Source organism: Pseudochaenichthys georgianus, chromosome 12 (assembly GCF_902827115.2).
Source record: "Pseudochaenichthys georgianus chromosome 12, fPseGeo1.2, whole genome shotgun sequence".
NCBI classification, from domain to species: domain Eukaryota; kingdom Metazoa; phylum Chordata; class Actinopteri; order Perciformes; family Channichthyidae; genus Pseudochaenichthys; species Pseudochaenichthys georgianus.
The window spans coordinates 11,418,673-11,441,570 of record NC_047514.1 but is presented as its reverse complement, the minus strand read 5'-3'; the positions used below and the strand labels follow the sequence as shown (position 1 = coordinate 11,441,570).

The window sequence follows — 22,898 nt, the reverse complement described above, 5'->3', positions numbered from 1 at the left end:
AAAGGCACACATTTTGAGTTCCTCCTTCTTTCCATTTCATCAGTATCAGTCTTAACACTCAATCCTAAATATCTTTGCATTTAGTTTTCCTTCTATTTAAACCATGTCCCTCACTCATGTAATCACTCCTGCAGCGCACTAAGCTCTACAATTGATAAATAAAAAAAACGAGATTATGATTCCACTCCACCGCTTTCACACAGTGTTGTTCTCTGTTGTGCTATCTTGTAAATGCCAGATTGGTGTTGATTTACGGTGCGAGCGGGCACGCGTGTTTTCCTGAGCTAACACTTGGTTGTAGTATTACAGAAATAGGAGAGAATGGTCATTAGACTGGCCTTGATGCTATGTTTCTCTGTCAGCTCAAGATAGGCTTAAGTATTTGTGCTATGCTGCGATCGATGTTGTTTTTGTACTTTCTTACCTTTCCATGGCCAAACATGTCTTCTTTCCCCTCTATATTACTTCCAATGGCTTATGTTGCTTTTATTTTCTTTCTGTACTATCTAGTTTTTTTGTTTTATGCCTCCAGCAGAAACAGAGCAACATTTGCACTCATCAGAGTTTTGTTTATGGCTAAAATTCCTTTCACCTTGATGCTCCATGATCACAAGTCAGTTCATTAGCTTTTAAGAGTCACATTTGCGAACTCAACCACCACAACATTTTAGAAAGTCTTAAAGCCTCTATGAGCTACCATCTATAAGTTACACATTTGTTCAATTGCTCAAGGACATTTTGATTTGTGGAGCTTCTCCTTTCCACATGGATTGTTTAATATCCTGTTTTGAACAGAAAATAATTTTCTCAATGCATTTGCCTACTTCCTCTGCAATGCCTCCCATATATCCTTTTTCTACACCAACTCAATGACTGTTTCTTAGTGGAAAAAACATACCAGGCGCATAAGAGCTTTGAGGCCGCGTAAAGATTGAGGACGTTGGATTCAGAAAAATGCCACAAATGCCATGTTATTCTGAGTTGATTTAGGAATAGACCAAGTTTATTTGTATTAATTGCACGTTTAGTTTTGCTGCTCGCAAAAGCTATTGTGCAAGGTTCTTTGTCGACTGAAATGTATGTTGACACAACAGATGTGTCAGTCAATACTGATTGCTAAGGGCTCCCCTATCCAAAAAAAACAACCTCAAACACGACCGTCAGTCTAAAAACTGAGGAAAAGTGAAACAAAATGGCAGTGTGCTTATCAGGCAAACAAAACACACACACTCAACACACACCTGTAGTTTGGTGATCCCAGGGCTCAGTCCTATAAGGACTTGGCCATCCAGCAGTTGTGCGACCTTCGGGACCTCCACCCTCAGAGAGTCCTTGACCAGTTGTGTGACCTCCACCTGCCAGTCGCTGCCCAGCAGGAAGTTCTGCTGGCCCTGCCCCTCCTCCTCCGTAACCCCTTTAACTTCCCCCGTATCTGCTATAAAGTGTGTGAGGACGCGCAGGGTGGTGCTCTGATACTGCGCCACACAGCCGCTGTCTGTCCTCCCGCCAGCTGCATCATCGTCTTCCTCTCTGTCGTCAGTGACTCTCTCATACCTGCATCAATGGGAAAGAGTACATAATCAATGAGAATAAAGGATTGATGGATAACTTCTGAAAGAGGCAGAAAGCATACTTGTTCCAGAAGAAAAAAGTAAGGAACACACTTATCTGTATATGAAAACAAAACTGAAGGTCATCACCAGCATAATTCAACTTTTTTTAAATCTCAATTCACTTTAGTCCCAGTTTTCATTATCACCATTAATGGCCATGAAGTGCGAACCCTCTGATGTATTTACTGCGGCCGATGCATCCACTGTGCTGCAGGTTTATTCGACCTCCCGAAAGTCATATGCTCCCAGTGTTTTCAAAAATCCATTAAAAACAGCTTGCAGAGACAAACTGCTGCCTTTCTTGTTTTCTCATTTTCTTTCAAAGGGCAACTGATATTTTGCTGTATGTCTGCCATTTATTTAGCCCACGGCAAACGTTTTGCAGATCTCTGAAAGATATGTTTTGTAACAGATAAATGCAAACCCAGTCTGGGAATTTTGTGACACTTTTGTTTTCCTCTTATTTAAGTCACATTTTAAAAAGCCTTTTATCACTTTTACAGAGCCACATTAGAGTTGGGAAGGTCGCAAAGGAAGGACACGGTTGGAAATTGGAGAAATCCTGCAAAGAATAACGAAAGAGGGCTAAGTGGTTCCATCTGCGATCTAATCAGACATCCAAACATTGATAGAAATAGACAGCTTGGTACAATTTAAAGTAGACCTATCATGCTATATTTGAAACATATATTGTAGGGCCGTACCTATACAAAACATGTCTGTGAAGTATTTTTTTCAAAATACCAAACAGATCACTCATTGTAGCCATGCCTCATACTGCTCAAACCCCTCTTTTGAAGCCCTGTTAGAGAAAGGCGGATCTTGGGTCCTTAGCTTGAAAAAAAGAAAGAAGAGGAGGCGGAGCTAATGCCTGATCAGAATTCTACCGGAGATAAAGTTAAATGCGGTTGTGATAAAATGCCATCCTGTTTAAACCACGTCAAGGATTATTTCTGAAATAGTATGGAGCTCAAATGCTTTTTCTCTTGCAGGTTTATCACAAGGCGAGTTCTTTTTTCTTTTTTTAATTCCTGCTTTTTATTTTGAAAAAAATACTTCACAAACATGTTTTGTATAGGTATGGCCCTACAATATATGTTACAGGTTAGCTCTGAGTGTTAGCGAGGCTTGCTAATGTAAACAAAGACGTCAGGCATTGTTTCTGATAGCAACTTTCTGTGGGTCCGCCGCCGGTATTACGTCACAGCGGATGGAATCTGTAACCGCTCGTTGTACACCCATTTTTAAAAGATTTGGGTACGGAGGAAAAGAGAGAGGGTTTTATTTTCTGACACTGCGTGAGTTCCCCGACGCACCGCGGACACATATTTATGTATAAAAGACATCACAAAGTGCATTTTGCATGATAGGTCCCCTTTAAAGTAAAAACAGTTTCAATGCCATTACTAGGCAAAATGTACATAGCACATACATGTTTCAAACCAGTTTAACTGCACTTATAACATTACAAAACTCAATGGGATAGATAAGAACAGTTGATATCCTACTTTGCTATATTAAGGATCAAATTGATTCTGTTCGTCTAGTATTTTCTAAGTGGGTTGTCCTAAATCAAAAGTATAATGTACCTCCCATAGGTTGTAGGTTCCAAATATTTTCAAAAATTCATAAAAAACACTTGTAGACAGAAATTGCTTCCTCAACTTCTTCGATACATCATATCCAGCAACAACAGAGTGTATTTCTTGGTCTCAATGCTAAACCATCTGAGCTGCAGTGACGGGTGAAATGTGGCCTTGGGACACAGATCTGCTCTAAAGAGTAAACCTTGTTGACGATGAAAAAAAACATTGCTGTAACTGTTAGCCGTAAACATCGCTCTTATCCATCCACAAGCTTCATCTTCCATCGATCTTTATTACCACAACGGTCTATTTTGCTCTCCTGTGCATTGCCATGGTCATATCTCTTTCATGGCTGACTCTCACTCTATATTTTCGACATTATTTTATAACTTGACTTTCATGTAATCTATTTTTCAACTCCCTCAGTCTGCATTTCTCACCTGTATCCTCTGTCCCTCTTCCAGCTCAGCCTGTATCTACCTCTCTTACAGTCATGTGGCCGGGGGGGGAGTGACAGTTTACATTAGGTTTAATGAGGCATGGCCGGTCAGGCAGAAAACGGGCTGACAGGTTAACATGCTGTGGCCCAATGGCTTGGCTTAGTTCCTAACCTGCCTTTCATCCCCTCCCCTTCCCTTCCTCCCCGTCAGCTGAGGGACGGCGGGCTAAACCAAGGTGACATTTGTGGCTGGCAACAGAAACATGAGGTCAGGTCATGTTTGTCGCGGTGAGTGACAGGTCAGCCAAGGTGTTGCTGTGCAAAAAGGTGATGAATGTGAATGGGCCTCCACGCACACAATGATAAACAATGCCAAGAAACATTTTATTTTTCTTCATTGTGCCTTTGGTGTCTCCACCTCGTTCATATCGTGCATTTTTTATGAAGTGATGCACTTGACAAGCCTGACTGATGGGATCAGGCATGGACAGCAGGGGGTATTTGTATTACAGTGCCACCCTGTGGAGTCTAGGAAATTGGAAAATATCACTGCAGTGACTTTGAGCTAGCTTAGTAAAAAGATGTTTCCAGTAAAGAGGTTCTGTGCATATAAAGAGTAATTTAAGCAGTTATTTCTATAACATCAACTGTGAGTGTTAATTTGCCAGGCCTATTACAAATCAGATTTCTTCACACATGCAGCCTTATCCATCAATCCCAGGATTGTTTCCATTTATTGCATAAATAGTACAAATTGGGACTTCACATTCTCACTTATTGTTCATTTTAATGCTATCAATAAGGGGACCTACAGTATATGCCAAAGACGACATCACGTAATTACTGTTTTCATTTCACAGTAGGAATTGTGCATGAATGTAATATCCTGGCTCTAATAAACTGGGTATGGAACAATTTAATTCATTTTTTAAATCACAAAAACTGTGCTTTGTGACTTCACCGTAGTTACTGTCTAAGATCACAGTGAATACTAATTTGTAAAAAATTCTATTAATAAATATAAATGAGTCAGTGTCCCTCAGTGATCATGTATTTGTATTATGAGGGTTATTTCTTAATTTAATAAAATGTATTCATAGTTCAAGAAAATATTTGTATTAAAACTCCCTGCACACTTTGTCCCTTTTCAGCTTTAGGAATTTTGTCCATGATCTGTAACACTCCAAATTATAACTCATTTCTTATTCGGTTCTTTTTGGCGGATAATATTCGACACTCGTTACACCACCTTTGCAGCTGAACCTGCATCTTACAGTATGTCTCATATGTCTTCAAGCACCTTTCAAATCCAATTTAATGCAGCCTTCATTCATTTAACCAAGTGTCGAATGGGATTCTCATTCAGGCAGGGTTTGTTAAGAAAAATCTCCTAGGTTAATGACCTAAATAAAGCAATTCAGGATATGACCTTGGACTATTTTAATATGGCCAAGTTGTGCGTTTAAATATGAGTTACTGGGAGAAAGCTTTTCTATTAAGGAAGGACCTTGTTCAATAGTTCAGTATTGGTTTAAGTAGCAAACCATTTAGCTGTGAATGTAGTGCTGCAGTTACATTGAATAGGTGTAACATGTAGCCGAATACAGTGATGGAATATAACTAAATATATTTTACTGAATGCTGTACTTGCATAACATTTGAAGTTACATGTACTTTACTTGAGTGATTTTATTTAATGCTGTTTTTTATTCTTAATATTGAAAGCCAGTATTGAACCGTTTTATTCATAACTATTATTTGACAACTTTAGACTCAGATTATTAGCTAATACAAAATAAAAATCAACTAACAAGCCAACATTTATATAAAAGTTAACATATCCAGCAGCAATCATTACATTTTTAAAATTAACTCCACCTTTACCGGGTGTAATGGAGACAAATACTTATCATAAACCATGAATTGCATTTATATTATTATGAAATGGGCCATAACCATTTTGTACTTTGAGTTCTAAGTACTGGAGTAATGGCATCAGAAATACTTCAGTAAGATTTTAAAGGCAGGACTTTAACTTATAACAGAGTATTTTTACACTGTGGTATTGCTACCTATTCCACCACTGACAGTTTATGTGCCACTGGCCTTACCTCCGGTTGCCTGTACTAGCGGGGACCCTCCAGCCTTTGATCTGGCTGAGCTCGGGGTCGGCCACATCGATGAGGAGGGGCAGGCGGGGCATCCACACGCTCATTTCCAGCTGGGCGCTGAGGAAACTGTACGTAAAGTTGAGCATCACCCTGGTCCTTCCTCTTGTCTCCTTCCCGTTGACATACACATAGTCACATCGCTCTGACACCTAGAGAGAAAAGGGGAAGATTAGACCAGCAGAAGCATAATAGCCAAACCTAAAAAGATACAGAAACAAGCTAATTATTTAATAACAGCTTCTTAAAATGTATTCTTTATAACAAATGTGTGTTTCTATATGTGTAGTGGACAAAATACGTCATTTGGAATGCTTTAAGGAAGATCAAGATGTTTTTTGGTCTTTTTAAATGCTGGATGGTGGAAGAAATTGCCACTGCTTTAATGAGTCCTCGAAGTCTCGAACGTCTGCTGGCTTTCCTGTGTGTGTGTGTGTGTGTGTGTGTGTGTGTGTGTGTGTGTGTGTGTGTGTGTGTGTGTGTGTGTGTGTGTGTGTGTGTGTGTGTGTGTGTGTGTGTGTGTGTGTGTGTGGTTGAATGTAAGCAGATGCATCTTTATTGCATGTGCACACAGGACAATGTGTGCAACTAATGTGCCTTTGGTCCAACTTAAGAGATGGAGCTGAAAAAAGAGGAAAACCTTCAGAGAGCAAAACTCTAGCTCGAACCAAATTACGATTGGCCGCATCGGTTACCGTGGTTTCTCAGATGCATCTCCAACAAACAGGGATAAATAGCAGCAGGGACATAAGCAATGTGTTTTATCTTCAGAGCGCCAGAAGAAAACATTTTTTCTCAATCTCTGTCATCTGTCGTCAATGTTTGTGTTTGTAACATCAGTTGCAATTCAATTTATTTCTATCTCAAATACCATCTTAAGCTTGATTGGCACAACTGGTAATTTCAGCACATGTCTTCACAGAATTGCCCCTTTGTAACAAATCACCAGAAGACTGTCATCTGTGTCCACTTCTTTGCATATAAATTGGCAGCTTTACTCTCAAATGATGTCAGACCAGCCTCCTATCTCTGAGGAACAAAACTGACAGCTTGGTGTCTTGTCAGTTCTCTCCTCCTCCATTTTCTGTTCCTCTTTCTCTCCCACTCTCATCATACAAAAACATCACTGTAACTCCTACATGTTCAGTCTTTCTGTGTTGAGAAAACAATGTGCTTCAGAATTATACAAAGTGGTGAGGGGAAGGTTTAAGATTTGAAAGGAAGTTTTGTTTCAATGATTGGTTTCAGAAATCAAATTTAGGTTCACAATCAAGTCATCTGTGGCATGATGAGAAAACAATATACAACCCACATCTGTCATGTGTTTTACTGGCTATTGAACATTAGCATTGTTGAGCAGAGCGCTAGTGATAGGATCAACAGTGCAAGTCCAATGATGACTTTGTACGATTTCATGGTCACTATTAACAATATCAAACAATTATTAGTTTGAGTAACTGGAAAAACAAGTGGTTTAATGATTAATCAATAATCGTACAATTAATTGTCAACACTTTACTTTTGAGATGTACTTATTGCCAAAGACAAAAAGGCTAACATTGACTGTTCATGGCTTTTTAAAATGTGAGGTTTTTCGGCCTAACACTATTTGATACCGTTTTAATTTAAATATAATGACACATAAATGACTAATCCTATCAACAAAGTTACAGCCTTCAATGCATCTTGGCTTTTAAACTGATTCAGGCAGCAGAGATAAATAATACCGTAAAAATACTTATCTGATATTGACTGTGCTCAACAATTCCTGAAGGTTTTATTCTTTTGGAAGGAAATAAAAACTGTGGCTTCTCTTGTTGTCTTTTATAGTATTTCATTGGACAGAAGAGCACTGCAGTTGTCTTGAAATGAGTTGTACACTACAATATGCTAGGTACATGTATTATATTTCATAAATGTAATATAACAAAAAATCGAGTTTACTTACTTATTTGAAGAATTACAGCTCTCGTTGGCTGTGAACAGTTGATGCGAGTTGATGATAACGGATCAGATACTGTTAGTGAACGTGTCTATTTGGTAGGTGTGTGCACATTGAAGTAACAGAAACACACACATAGACGACATGCACCAATGTGCAGGCTTTCAAAGGGCAACCATCCAAAGAATGAGCTGAAAAACTCTACTTCACTCCTCATTGAGTCTCTTAAGCCTCACCTCTATTTTTGTTCCTTTTGCCATGTTCATTTTCTCTCTCCCCCTTCTCTCTCTTTCCCTCTCCCTCCCTGTCTCCCACCCCAATGCGGAACACATGTTCTGTGAGCTCACTTCTACCTTTCAATCTGCAGTTTTGTACCACTTTCGTATCTAAGTTCTAGATCCATCTTCCCCTTATGAAAGTCATCAGAAATGATAACCATAAAGATTTAATTGTGATCTCTCGAAGGTGACATCCCCCGCTCTGCATGAGCAATGTATCACTGTGAATGTGTCATGAGGCCCTGCAAAAATCAATGTCACTTCTCAATGGAAACAATTCATTGTTTCGCTAATAATGCGGTTTTCAAATTGATGCAGAGTGGCAAACACAGATAAGACACAGCAGGATCCAATTCAGTGTGAGGCATAGGCGGATGAGTTTGTGACTGAAATGATATCTGACAAAAAATGTCTGTACTGGGACAATTCTGTTGTGGCTGTTTTGTAAAGTATGTCAAGATTTTTTTCATTCCCCTAAGATATATTTGTCGTAACAGGGCGCTGAGCAGAAGTGCATTCTTTCTTCTTCTTGGACCATCAAGTATGTTCAGTTTCCATCATTGTCAACTATAAAGATCTCTTAAATATATAAAGTTAATTGTAGTAGGAGGTTCAAATGTTTATTAATACACCTTGTGCTCGACATCATGAGAACAATCTAGTACAACTCGAACTGAAACTGAATATCTAAACACATGCTTGTTTTGATTTTGTCTTACAATCTTCCCTTTCTAAATCAATAAATATAGACAACATTGTCTTATCTTTAGCTTACGATTTAGGTGTTTAGATGTTTGTTTCACACAAACACTTCCTCACTGCTTATTACCTTTCCCTTTTCTGCGGGAGTAAATTCTATAGTCTACACTACAGTAATGATAATATGTGTTTTGCCACTTGTTGAGCATAGAAATGCCTTGAAAGCCAGTCAAAAGCAGCAATGTCCCACAGTGTCATGGACATGCCTGGCCTCACCTGTTAACCTAAGCACTGCATATTGCATTATGATAACAGGCAGAGTAGGCAATTGGCATGTAGAAATGGAAACATTGATATCATGTCTACAGGGGAGATAAACCCACAACACAAAAGGCTTGGTGTCAGGTTGGCTGTGACCTAGGGATTGTTCAACATTTGATGAACTATTTTCAAAACTGCTTTAAGAAGTTGAGAAAAAAATCCTTTACTGGCTATGATAAATGAGCTACGTCGGGCAAGATTGTGCTCATGCCATTGCATTATAACAGGTTGTTAAGCAATCAATTAAGGCTAATGATAACATTATCTCTTTAAAGGTGAGGACTGGCCATAATGGCAGCTGATTATTTTTTCGTTTCAACATTTGGTCTATAATATCATGTCAGATACTAATGAAATAAGGACAGTCACGTTTTCCCAGTCTGAGGCAGCTTCTTGAAATGTCTCGTGTTGTCAACCCAAATCACTGAAAACTAAGAAAAACAACAAATTACACATTTGAACAATTGGACAAGCAGTAAAATCTGATTTTTTGGCATTTTGGCTTTCAAATGACTTGATTGATTAGGCAATTATCAAATAGTTTTAGGTCAGTATTGTGCTGATTGAATATTAATGTATTTAGCTCTACAGTCAAAGATACAATTTGTATCTGTTGGGTCAAATGAATCTAAAATAACCACCATCTTGGTATGTTCCACAGTTTTAAGTTTACATAAGTGTTTTTTATGGGGTAAGGTCACCAAGGACTCGCTCCATTAGTTTCAGTGAAACAGTGAGGGAGGATGGAGATGCTTACTGATGAAAAAATATGTTTTTATCATGGCTTCCGTTTGAAAATAGGGTGGAGGAAGGAGGGGTGAGCATATTATTCCAAAACTACTGTAGCCGGGTGGGCAGGGGAGTGTGCTACTGAGGTCAGCGTCACAATGTGTGGTACTTCTAAAGTGGATAATTAAACCTTTTGAGAGATCTTCCGCTTCTTTTCTCTCTGATATGCATGTACGGTACACAGAAACACAACAAATCCGCTCCAATATAACACAAGCACATTGCAACATTATTCCTTTTCTACTCAATATTAAGAACAAACACTTTTTTCACATTTCTCTCACTTATTTCCTGTGTCTTCCTTTACATAATACTATAGGGACATGTTGAGGATCAGATATTATATCTGGAGTTGTTATAGTAAAAAGCTCCACCTTTTACTTTACATATTCGATTGTACTCGTGGCTTTGCGATTTGTTTTTGATTGACAACAAATCCAGTGTATAATTTTCCCAAAGCATTCAGTAAGGATTGAGATTAATTACCTGCTTTCAGGAAGCCATACATTTACAGAGATTTAAAACTTGCACGATAGAAAATCAATCAACCATTTTATCACTTTTTTATGGTTTCTCAAAGTCATATTTTTGGCAAGTGGTGATCAAATTGCAAACAGGAGCTGTTAAGAAAATAAGTTCTTGTTCATGCATACATTAAGCTTTGAAATAACAACCTTTTTAATGCAGGAAATTACCTAATTTGACGGCCTTTCATTTTTTTCAATAAATTCATTCATTTTTTCTGGAGGCAAGTGAAATAAGCAAGGCAGATTGGAGTTTCAATTTTGTATAATATAAATCCAAGCTTTTGTCTTCTTATTTTGGTTCAGACGTCAGCTTATATAATAAAAAGACAAAACATCTTTCTGTTTTCTCTCTTTCTCGAAACACTTTTTGTGACAATGCATCACAATAGTATTCAGAAAACATGCTGACTTTATAATTGTGTGTTCATGTTTCCAATATAAAGTATACATTTTTGATGAATCTGGATCTATAAAAGAAGGTCTGCATAAGTGAGCCCAAGATGCAGATGCAGATACACTTAAAAGCACAACTCCAGAGAAAAAGCTGAAATGCTTTCTTTCAGCAGGCTGTTCAATAAGAAAGGCACGTTGTTTCTTTTATTTGTTTTTCAGACATTCCCAGGTATCGATTTCACACCTGAGGAGAACCTCTCAATTTCTGGCATACCGACAAAAAAAGAAGGGAAAGTCAGGCCTTATTTTGCTGTAGAAAATGTAGCACCTGCTTCCGCGACTAATGGGCACAACTCACTTCCACAACCCGGCTATCTTTTATTCATCTTGCTCACCCACCCACGTACCACAAAAAAAAACGTAGCATGAAGCAGGAGACGAATTGGAAAAAGGTAAAACAAAAAGCAGCTGCTCAAAACACGTTCCCCACTAACCTTAATAACCTGCTCATCTGTTGACTTGCACTCCACTGACTCGGTTACATCAGAGACCGCTCCGTCTGTTCCTACGGTAACTACCTTCACCGGCACGGCCACCGTTCGCCCATTGAGGACAGCTGTGTTGAGGATCTCAGTGTCCTGCAGGGGGAAACAGAAATACATCAATCAGTTTTAGCGCTAACAACATAGTGATCCTGGGGACTAGCAAATAACACAAGACGTATTCTGAATTTTGGGATTTGATATCAGTATTCAAGACTTTCTATTTATCTATTTACATTTCACATAACGACACAACATACACTATCATTTATGGGAATCCATAAAATGAGGTTGTGTAAGAATTTTGAACAAGAGAAATTGTTATTTGTGTGATGCCCTGGTTTAGAGACCATTGTCCCTCGACGAAAGCCAAGGGGATATTTCCATAGAATTTTTAAGCACTACAGAAATGAAGGTATCTGGCAATCAAACGTTAATTATCCTTGTCCACCATCCTTAGTTGTTCAACATTTTTGAAATAGCTAAACTGGGGATGACTAGTCTCTAACTAAGACACAGTTTATAAATAACCTTAGACATCTTCCGCCTGTCTTTAAAGCAATTTACATAATTGAAGGTATATACTGTATAGATTATATTTTGTCGGTAATACACCTCGAGATAAAGCTCCAAGCTCTTATGGGAAATAAGATTGTATGCTGTCTTGCTAGGATTAAGATATAATGTAATGAGAGAGTGCATTGAGATTTCTCTAGGTCTTATTGAGTTAATAGATTAAAGCAAACTTGTAACTATTTTAAACAACGGATAGCCTCCACCTCTGTAGTTATTTTCAAATAATGTCCTAATAATGGTCATTTGCTAATATTGGTGACATTGCATTAATTATTTATTTATTTAGACCAGGATCTTTTTCACGGCAGCCCTTGCTAAAACAGTCAATACAAAAAACACATAGTTACAGACATAGAACACAAGAGGATTCATGAATTAAAAGAAAACTAAAAATGAAGCATAAGGAACCAACATTTCCAAAAGGGATTTAAGTATTCAGGTTAAATTACAAGCATTTTAAGGAATCTGCCTTAAATCATTTCAATATGGATCGAGAAAACACTTTACAAGGTAAATTAATTGAGTTTCAATTAATGATCCAACATATTCCAGGCCTACGGTATAGAATATACAAATGCTCTTCCAATTCTGCACGGGCACATGAACGTTTTCCTGAGAAAGAAAAGAAGAGTAATGAAGATTGAGAGTGCTATTTGTTTGTTGTTCCGCCGTGAATGCGTCACATTTCAAGCTATCATAGCACTTTTCAAAACACTAGTTACAAAGTAAATAGACCCTACACCACAATGGGTAACATTTAACACACTCATTCCAAATGTCCTGAATTAATCACTCAGCGAAGTGCACAATAACAGCATAATAAATACAGAACCACATAGTGTCGGAGCAACAAATTAGAAAAGGCCAATGTGTACTCACAAGCTTTTAGAAGTTTTTCAAAGGAGCACTGACTCAGCTGAGGGGGAGGCTTTTGAATAGTGTCGACCTTAACAGGAACATCTAAATCCCCTTTTGTTTCTGGTCCAAATAACACTTCCCAGAGTTGTGTGTGTGTGTGTGTGTGTGTGTGTGTGTGTGTGTGTGTGTGTGTGTGTGTGTGTGTGTGTGTGTGTGTGTGTGTGTGTGTGTGTGTAGTCTACTTAAAAAACGTATTCAAACACCTTATTTTTCGAGGTCCAAGACTTCTTGATTCGAGCTTTTGTTTCCATCAAAAGCTCTTCACATCACATTTACTTTGGAAATGTCTTGAAGGCCAACATGGTGATGAACAGCCATGAACTTATCTATTTACTGCTAAAGCGCTAATGTATTGTGATGACTGTCACTTTGTGCACTTAATAAATGTCAATCTGACACTGCCACAATCAAAATGTAACTGTTCATTTACTTATCAATTAATATTCTACACTGCTAGGAATATATAAACTTTGTTGGTTAGACTAATAAACGAAAAATAACGTGAGCTAACAAATGTTCCTCCTTATGTTGGCGTTTACTACAAATCTTTAAGCATATGCTATAACAATAATACTACTTAATTCAAAGTTGAAATTAAAGTACCAGAAATATTATTTTTAATAGATGCATTATCTTCCCTTGTCAAGACCTGGTGCTTACATTACCCAGAATGCCACCCAACCAGTGTGTTATCTCCTATTATAACACTGCTTGCTTGAATACTTGATTCTGATTGGTCAATTAGGACATTACAGATTGTTAATGCTCGCTATCACTGCTGCTAAGCGTCACATGACTGTTGCGATGATGGCTAAACTGTCCGCAGGGGCCATCATTAATGACATCACTGACAGTCCCTGAACATTATCCTTTTCCTTTTAAAAATTATTGAGCCTCAAAAGTATTTTTACACATTTTTTTCACAAATGAAGTAGTACTCCAAAAGACCTTTAAACGTATGATGTGTATAATGGTGCAGTTCCCCTTCAATTAAGGATTTGCAGTGAAATAGTATCATTCACAATCATTTTAGTCTTTCACAGCTATTTCCCGGTACTCCTTTCAAGCGGGAAAAAAACACAACTTCAACAATAGTACTTTATGGGAATTTGCAGACGTCGGAGAGATATCACAAGATGCACTTGAGAATTGAAGGCCTTACAGAGAAGCAGGAAGAAGATAATGAGATCAATTAAGACAACGTCTGGTAATCCTTTAGCTGTACAGACGATGTGCTATAACAGTGGATCCTGATTATCACAGCTTAGTTTCAATGAAAGACTGCTAAGAGGCCTACAACTTTGAAAGGCAAACGAAAACTGGTCTCCAGACAGCTCTTTGTTCATCAAAACCGGTGCCTCACTGTTTGATTTGTTTCTTCACCCTCATGCTCCTTCTGAGAAAAAAAATCCATAATTTAAAGCTCCGGTGAAGATTAAGGAATTCTTAGCCAATTAAAAAGAGGTATTTTCTCACTTGTTGCTTTCGCACATTTTCTGTTTTCTGATAGCACTCTCTGACATCTGTTTGGAGGTCATTTCCTCCAGAATGGCAATAGTCCAATCTTAGATACTCTTTGAAGGATTAAAGAAATAGTCTTTCCCCCCCCCCTCTACCCCTATCTACTAAAGGTTGCAATTTTGCCAAAGTTGTCACTCCAAAATAACGCCAACACTGGTCACACACCAGACTGTTTAATAAAACTGTCCACATTACGTCTTCTTTGCTCAAGACTTAAAATGAAGATCAAGACAATGGGTAGGTGGACAATTTGCTACCTTATGTTATCGTGAAAAGGTAAGAAACAATATTGAAACAGAGTAGTTCTTTCCCTATTCTTACTCACAATCTCAGAAAGGACTCCAACTATCTCCAACTGACACGGGCGATGTTATTAGCTGTCGATCATGCTTTTAGTGAGGCACCTATTCAAGGTTTTTTAAATAACCAATGCCATCCAGTGACAACTTTTCACTGAGGTTTCAAGAAAAATGCTATTTAAACTATACCCTGACGAAATGCAGGGGATCCAACGCCTTACATATTCACATGTTTGAAATGACTGGCAGAATTCATTAGAAAGATCTTCCTCACTGCAAATAGTTACAATGTGGGGATACAAAATGCTAACGCCTGCCCTTTGAGACCTTTTACCAACGCTTATCCCTGTTCCCTTGTGAACAATCAACACCGTTGCTCATAATCTATTGAAAAGAACGAATGTACCTTCTCGGGAGACACGTAAGCGCCTATAAAAAGTGTGTTGTGCTCTGTACATCTCCGGGTCTCTCCTCACATTATGAGCCATTAACACCACAACAACAGTATACAAAAAGAGGGGCCTATAAAAGCTTCAACATTTATTACGGAGAGCATATGTGCCATAAAGAGTGTAATATCGAGTGGGCTCTAAGTGGAGACAGCCAGAGTGATTCATAGGTAAAAAAGGAGTATTTTCTTTCCATGAAATCTGCCCTTCCGACACTTGCCATCTTCTGGCTGCCTAACACACCCCTGGGGTTATATAGGAGTTAAATGCATGCTCTATTCATGAAGCCTATTTGTAGACAATGCAGATAATCTCTCTCCAAAGGGCTCCATTTTTGCCTCCACACACATATGCTACATTCACATCAATGGATCATAGGTATAAGCACATATGGCACACACAAACACACCCTTGCTGCCCAGCTCATCAAAAAAGAGTCCTGGCTCCTTGGCACAGCAGCTTATCTTAACAACATCTCATTGCGGTCCAGCGAAGAGAGCACGGAAAAGAGAAGAAAGGCGAGAGGGGGAAGAATCGATAAAAGACCATTACGCTTCTGTGCAACAGGGATAAAAGGAGGGGAGTGTGTGGGGGCTGATATGGTTGCGGATGAATGATGTGTAAGGGAGCAGACAACCTACAGAAGCACCCCTTTTAAAGAATAGTCACTGTATATGGATGTCAGCAAGCTCAAGGACAGGGCACACACTGGTGCTGGGAAATCAAAGCTACAAAACTCTAGCAATACTGTATATCTCCTGAGATCTGACGACTGGGTGGCCATGGAGGATGTTTGAAACCACCTTTCAGTTTGTCTTCCAGCTAGCCTGAGGGCAATTTCATCCTGGAAACTGCCACTATTCTTATAGTTGATTCATCATTTTTAGAAACCCATACAAAAAAGGTTTATCACAAAACACTCGTCAACTATTTGAAATGCTCAAGGCTTCGTTCTTTTTTGTCAGTGTCAACATTCTCCTTGCCCATGTTCACCCCACGTTGCTTTGTCATGATTTTATGACACTTAAAATAATTGCACTCTTATTGAACATCTCTCCATCAACATTATATGGAAATGCATGAGTTGCATTTTATAGCACACAACAATTACTTCATTTTGAAGTTTTCTACATCAGCTATTTGTGACACCAAAGAACACAATTGTATACATAAGGATACATGGATGTAATCAGATGTTAATTAACGGGAAGTCACAGGAATAAAATGTCAACATAGGGGTTGTCTTTTCACATTGTATATAGATAAATTCACCACGGTAATATATGCCAAGCTTGCATGAAAACATGTAGTTATTTGAGGGCAGCAGTGTTGGTATTAGTGTGGGCAGTATGGTAGAGAGAATGCACTGTGCAGTCTGAGGGTCTTAATTTTAATGAGTATTTATTTAATGGTATGCTTGCAAACTACTGTACTGTATATACAGTGCATATATTCATATCTACAATTAAATCAAAGGACATCACAGTAAAAATCCTAGCATTTGATGTTACCACAAAAAACAAGATAGGGTAAAAAAAAAATGTTGAGCCCCAGTGATACAAATAAATAAATTGATTTGACCTATCCAGTTGCCTTCAAGTCCATAAGAATTCTACATCTCTTTGTACAAGTCACTTCAGTACACCCTGTACCAGAGAAAGCTGTACGCCCAGGGGAGACATCAGAGAACACTCATAACTAATGCTATATATTTATAAAGAGGGGGAGGAGAAGGAGACATGAGATATGTTTAGCTTAGATCAGGGCCGTCACCCCTGCTTAACACATCCAGCAATTTATTATTCATTGACTGAACAGATTCCTCAGACCTCCTTGAGACCCGCAGCTCAACCACTCACTAACCGGCTTTGATTGACATGGTCTGCACAGGTGCTTGTGGGGGGGAATTATCCCGCCAATGCAGCACTCGGCTATTCACTTCGTATCAATTATCAATAAAAAAAAGTATATTCCCTCCAGCAACTATGCATCGTCCCCATGCCAATCAAATACATCCGAGCGTCTCACAGCCTATAGCAGAAGATGAAATCAAAATGAGGGCAGGGGAATCAACACCTCCACAGGTGTTCTGCTTCATAGCAGGTGGAGAGCGGTGTTCATAGAATTGAATCTTTTTATGGTTATGGCTTGGGAAAAAAAAGGTAGAGGAGCCAAGTTATTCCGCACTGCAATGTGGGAGTCGGAGAGAAGCCGGGGGAAAGGTGCAGAGAGCTGAGATGACGCGGGTAAAAAATTACTTTGTTAAAGAAGATGTCAGTCATTTCAGGTGCTACTTTTGTATCTAGAGAACTTCAACTGTACATGCAGTGAGTAAAACGTACAGACTCATTCTCCAGTATCATGTCTCTCTTTTGCACGTACTGCATTCTCAACAACAGTGAATCAGAGGTTAGGGTACAACATGCTGAATAATCAACTCCTGTGTCTCCACTGATTTAACACAATCGGCAGGGAGCTGTAATAGCAGTATTAGCAAATAAAGAATTTGGAGGGGAAGCAGGTTGGGGGCATTTTGCCATGACCAGGAGTAAGAATCACCATTATTGATTATTAAATCAGGACCTGCGGTGATTTATACTCTCCTCATTAATTAGATATTGATTTATTGCGTAACCTGTTGGCCTGACAATCCGTTGAATTTTCTCATTGTGTACTGTGTGGAGCGCTGAATACTTTTAGTGAGATTAAATATTAAGCCTGCGTTGTTTTTCCTTCCTCACTCTTTCTCACTCTTTTAACAGTAGAGGAAATGCCAAAGTCAGCAGTGGGAAATCGGCTGCCCCTTATAAAGCCTGTCCATATTCCGCGGGGCTCCTCGTCTGTTTCTGGGGGCCATTTGATTAGAATAAGCCAGCAGAGCCGCGCTGTGCTGAACCCTGGCCCCGAGCGGGCCACATAGAAGACTCTGGAGCCAGACTGACAGAGTGGGGAAAGGGTGATGGAAGGCAAGCCAGCACAAAATAAACAAACACACAACAACAAATTACAGAATGGACAGGCTTAGCTTCAAAGTAAAGCTTGACTGACATACATAGAAGCTGAGAGGGGGAGATGTTGGGTGGCAGGAGTGAAATAAAGTTTGTGTGCAGTACCGAGGACACACACATAGTGTGTTAGTTATTCATCTGGAGAGTGCTGCCCTCCCTCTGCAACATCGCCGCGTGCTCACATGTAGAAACATGCACACTTAGAAGTTGCCATGACTCCTACTCACGCCACAGAACAGCTGCAGAGCAAATGAGCGCTGTATAAATTGCTTGAAATCAGCTTGGCAAAAGTTTTTAATCCAGAGCGGCACGCTTCCTGTTTTCACTGTGTGTGGGAGTCCAATCAATACATCGGGTGTCGATTCACATTTACAGTATCTGCACATTTTCTCAAGGTGAGTATTGAGCCTACATGTGTCAGCTTTACAGAAAAAAATTATAAAATAATTCCCAAATTAATCAATTATTACAGTAAATGTAAGTTAAAGCCCTAAAGATAGGAATGTTGGTCAATCAGTGATACGGGATACTGTGTTGTTTGTGCTAAACAGATATTGATTTTGTTAGCCTACAGAATTCAGTTATTTTTTTTATAACTAATGAAAATACAGTCCTCTCTCTCTCTCTCTCTCTCTCTCTCTCTCTCTCTGGTTCTCTCTGGCTCTCTCTGGCTCTCTCTTATACTTGCAGTATACAATTACTGGGACCAGATTAGAAAAAAACAACTTGTGCATAAGAATGAATCCACTAGGGTTAAGAGAAGGATAGAGGGAAAATTAATGTTGTCAAAATGCACAAGGGAAAGATAGAACAGTCAATTAGAGGCCTGTATATACACAAGGGGACTTAATCAAGCTGTAAGGGGCATCATGGCTGCATGCAGATGGCTAATGCCCGTGGATAGCCTCCCTGCAGCCTATTAGTGCTCTGCCGGGCCATTTCCAAACACACTTCCTGACAGCGTGACAGTGTGACTGATGGCAGCCTGCTGGAATACTGCTGGCCGGCCCTGATGAAGCGATAGTGCTGTGTGTGTGAAGTACAGATATGAGGAGTATTTTCTTTTTGACTTGTTTGTCTCTCGGAGGACACAACTTCTTACCAAGTGTGTTGTCCTTGCTGCCTCGGCTTATCACTATCTGTCAAACGTGAGTCAATACGGGGAAAAAAGCTTTAATTTGGGCCATACCCTAATCATTGCAGACAAAAGGTGCTAACCCGTAACCGAAAGAAAGAAAAAAAGTTAATAGATTGAGCTTCCCGCTAATGGCCCTGATTATAATGTTATGGGACTGTGAGAACAAAGCTAATGTTAGTGGGTTTGAAACGGAGGGAGTCCTTTCAGAGGCTATGAATAAAATGCTAATGATAGCATTTGGGGTGTACTGTAAAGAGCTATGGGGGCCTAACGGTCTCCTGTAATGAGCCACAAAGAGAGACACAAGCGTGGCAAGAGACCACGATCAAATGTATGGGAATATGCCTTAAAATCTCCGTTGGCATGTTCTCTCATGTTCTCTGCATGTTCTGTCTTTCAAGCTTGTGACGGCATTCATGACTTGAGTTCACAACATCTCAGTAATGGAGTGGTAAAATAACTTTCTCTTGATTTCTCTTCTTTAGTTTACACTTTTGATCATAAATCTTGGGGCTATTAAATCTTTTAATTACATTTTTTTTTTAGAGACAATGTTATTATCTGAAATATAAAACCGCTGGAGGTTTCTTTAAGGTTTCTTGACTTTAACTTTAACTATATTTCAACCCGGAGAGACGTGATGTATGGAATACATATTTATTGTTACACGTCATATGAATGAAATGATTGCCACGATGATACAACAGGAGAATGGAATGGTGTTTGGCGATTAGGCCCCGGTTTGCAGGATAATCATTCAGGAGGGAAAGAACCGCTCCGATGAAATCCCCGGGGTCTAGACACTGGTGATAGGTGGGACCGGTCTGAAGAAGGAAGTTTAGCTTTGTCCTGGAGGAGACGGGAGGCGAGAGGGGTGGAGGAGGGTTGCGTGTGGTCACCTGAAATGACAACTGACAGGAAGGAAGAGCAGGCATTTAAGGAATTTAACGTGTGCAGCAATTGGCTGCTGAGAGGTGAGCCCACGCATTTAATGAGGGGGGAGGGAGCAATAGAGTGACGTGTAAGTGACTCATTGTTAGGTCTAATATTGAACTTGCGCTAAAGCTTTCATATTTATTTGTTGGTCCTTTCTTTTCTTTTCACTATATCTGTAAAGCGTCTTTGAGCACCTGTAAAAGCGCTAACAAAATAAATCTATTAATATTATTATTATTATTATTATTAAAGATCTACTGGAGAAAAAAATGTCATTGCAAAAAATCCAGGAATCTGTTTTTGAATCCTAAAAACACACTCACTTTCAACCAATTAATACTTTCTTAATGTACTTAAGAATGTTCCAACATGAAAGTGTAATTTCCTCTTATTAGTGCATCTATTTAATTTTGCTCTGTTTAAAGAAAATGATTAATTAAATATTCCTGAAACAAGAGGAACTGCTCTGAGGACACGTGAAACCACCTCGTTCCAAAGCCATAATTCTTCTTTTCCTTTTACAGAATTGAAACTTAATTCCACCAGAAAATCAACTTTAAAGTCAGTTTTAAAAAGTGTTGAGATAGATATTTTCTAAGGCGTATTGAGCATTCAACTTGAAATGTCAGTAAAGGGCTCTGTGCATTGCTGCAGGACGAATATCCAATGATAATATGTCTTGCTTGTATGCAGTCAGGAGCCTTCATGTCTTGAGGGTAAGAAATAACCTTGTGGTATGCTCTAGATTGGGCAAACATCTCACCATTTATTTTCTATCTAAAGCTGCAAACATTTTTAGAATGTTTTTCCATTGGAGCGATCAGAATACTTCAATCAGTCACACTAAAAGGGCAGTTTACAGCAGCTGTAAAGTCAAGAAAGCAGATACCTGTACTTTTTTGTTTGGCAGGCAGATAGTGTGAAAGAGAGTGTGTGTGTGTGTGTGTGTGTGTGTGTGTGTGTGTGTGTGTGTGTGTGTGTGTGTGTGTGTGTGTGTGTGTGTGTGTGTGTGTGTTCTTCTCAGTGGGAGTGAGGTCCAGAGAGGGATCACAGGGAGATGAGAGTTTTATTGAATTGAGGTGTCTGGTTTTCTGACGAGTGTCTGCAATGATAGGTGTCTGCCGACCAGTTCCGCTGCAAAGGTGGAGATTAATGTCAAATAACAGAAAATGTAATAACACTGTTTGTTGACTCTGACTCATTTGCCTTTAAACGTGTACTATTAGAGGGGAAAGTGAACTTGGTGAGTGATGAAACAGTAATGTAAAAACTTGATAATAAACTATAATGATACAAATACATTGCTACAGAGAAAGTAGCACAAGTTAGCATTTTGAGAATAAAATGCTAATTATTTTAGGTTCAAAGGTATTGCTTTAGAAATGATGTAGAAATAAAGTTAAACTCTATAATGTTTCCGTGAATTAAATAGAAATAACGCAAAAAAAACCCTGTTAAATTGAACTAACATTTTGTCAGTCTAATTCCCCATGAGAGAAGTGGCCCAGTCCTTTCCAATCTCTCTTGGTAATGTGATGTTCAGCGATCATCAGCGCACATTTACAGCTGTTTGTCTGAGTGAGAATCAAAAGCAAATATGATTGTTGGCAATGGAGATTTGTTTGTTGCTGAGTCACATTGCTGTACAATTAGTGAGGCGTGTGGTGCAGTGGGTTGTGCGTTGGTGTTCGGATCAGTGGGTCACACAGGATCGAATCCCACTGCAGTCGGCATGTCGTTGTGTCCCTGGGCAATTATTTCTCTTTCATTACTCGGTCAGTTACAGTATGGGCTACTTTAGCATTCTCTACATGTCTAACACTCATATGACTCCAATAAAGTTGTAATGTCAGAGGTTGTAATTTTGTCTCAATAATACACATTGTATTGTTTTTATCAGAATGGTTTATCCATTTTATTTTGGACCTTCGCAGTATCTTATGTAATTTAGGAAAGTTTATTTCAAATGCAACCTTGTTGTTTGCATTTTTTATTCGTCTTTTTGTTGATTGAAAAACAATTCAGCTTTGACAACATTGAAAGTTCAAGATGTAGTCAGAGTTTAATGGCTGCTCTTCTGACCAGACACCATCAGTCAGAGGTGAATTGCTGCCTACTCAAATTGTCATAATAAAAGTTAAAAAAGAGGTCGAGGACATTCGATTTTTAGGTGGCCATTATCGGTGAGGAAAAATTTAAACTTTACTTATCTCTTTGCAGCATACTAAGTGGTTTCCCTTTCATTTACGAAAAACAATTTACATTGTCATTATAATAATACAATTAGCATTTTTAAGCCACTTGCCAATGCACGCATGTTTGGACTTTCTAAATCCAAACGCAATTAACTTCTCAGTCAGCACAGTCTGAGAGCAGTGTTAACCAGATTACTGGCAATTAAAAAAAGAAAGCTTTGTGTTCAAAATATCGGGGCTTGGCTTTTTAAGGGACTAATGTATTATAATAATAATTCTGCCATGCTTTCTTCTATCACTATTAATAAAGAGTGGATATGTTCCTTACTGTGCAATGCGGAGGTCAAAGGCTCACAACCAGACAATAAGAGATTTTCTTTTCATATGTGGGAGAATGCAGACTTTAAGTGGAATCTTTATAAATGTATTTGTTCTCCGACTAGTGGCAAGACACGTTGCCTAGTGACCAGCAAATGTATAGTCCTTGGAAATATACAGTACAGCACTGTGGGTGTTAAAGTTGGTTATCTGCTTTACCTGCTTACAAAAGTATTAGAACTG

The 22,898-nt window shown here is 38.9% G+C and overlaps 1 protein-coding gene across 1 annotated transcript in view; it reads right to left on the bottom strand.

Moving 5' to 3' along the window:
- LOC117456552 (transmembrane protein 132C-like) overlaps nt 1-22,898 on the bottom strand; it is a 163,238-nt gene that overhangs the window by 6,693 nt on the left and 133,647 nt on the right. Inside the window, exons 6-8 of the mRNA XM_071204977.1 lie at nt 11,250-11,393; nt 5,750-5,958; nt 1,242-1,554 (exon numbers count right to left, since the gene is read on the bottom strand). Coding sequence (XP_071061078.1) covers nt 1,242-1,554; nt 5,750-5,958; nt 11,250-11,393 — 666 coding nt within the window. The remainder of the gene's footprint in view (nt 1-1,241; nt 1,555-5,749; nt 5,959-11,249; nt 11,394-22,898) is intronic.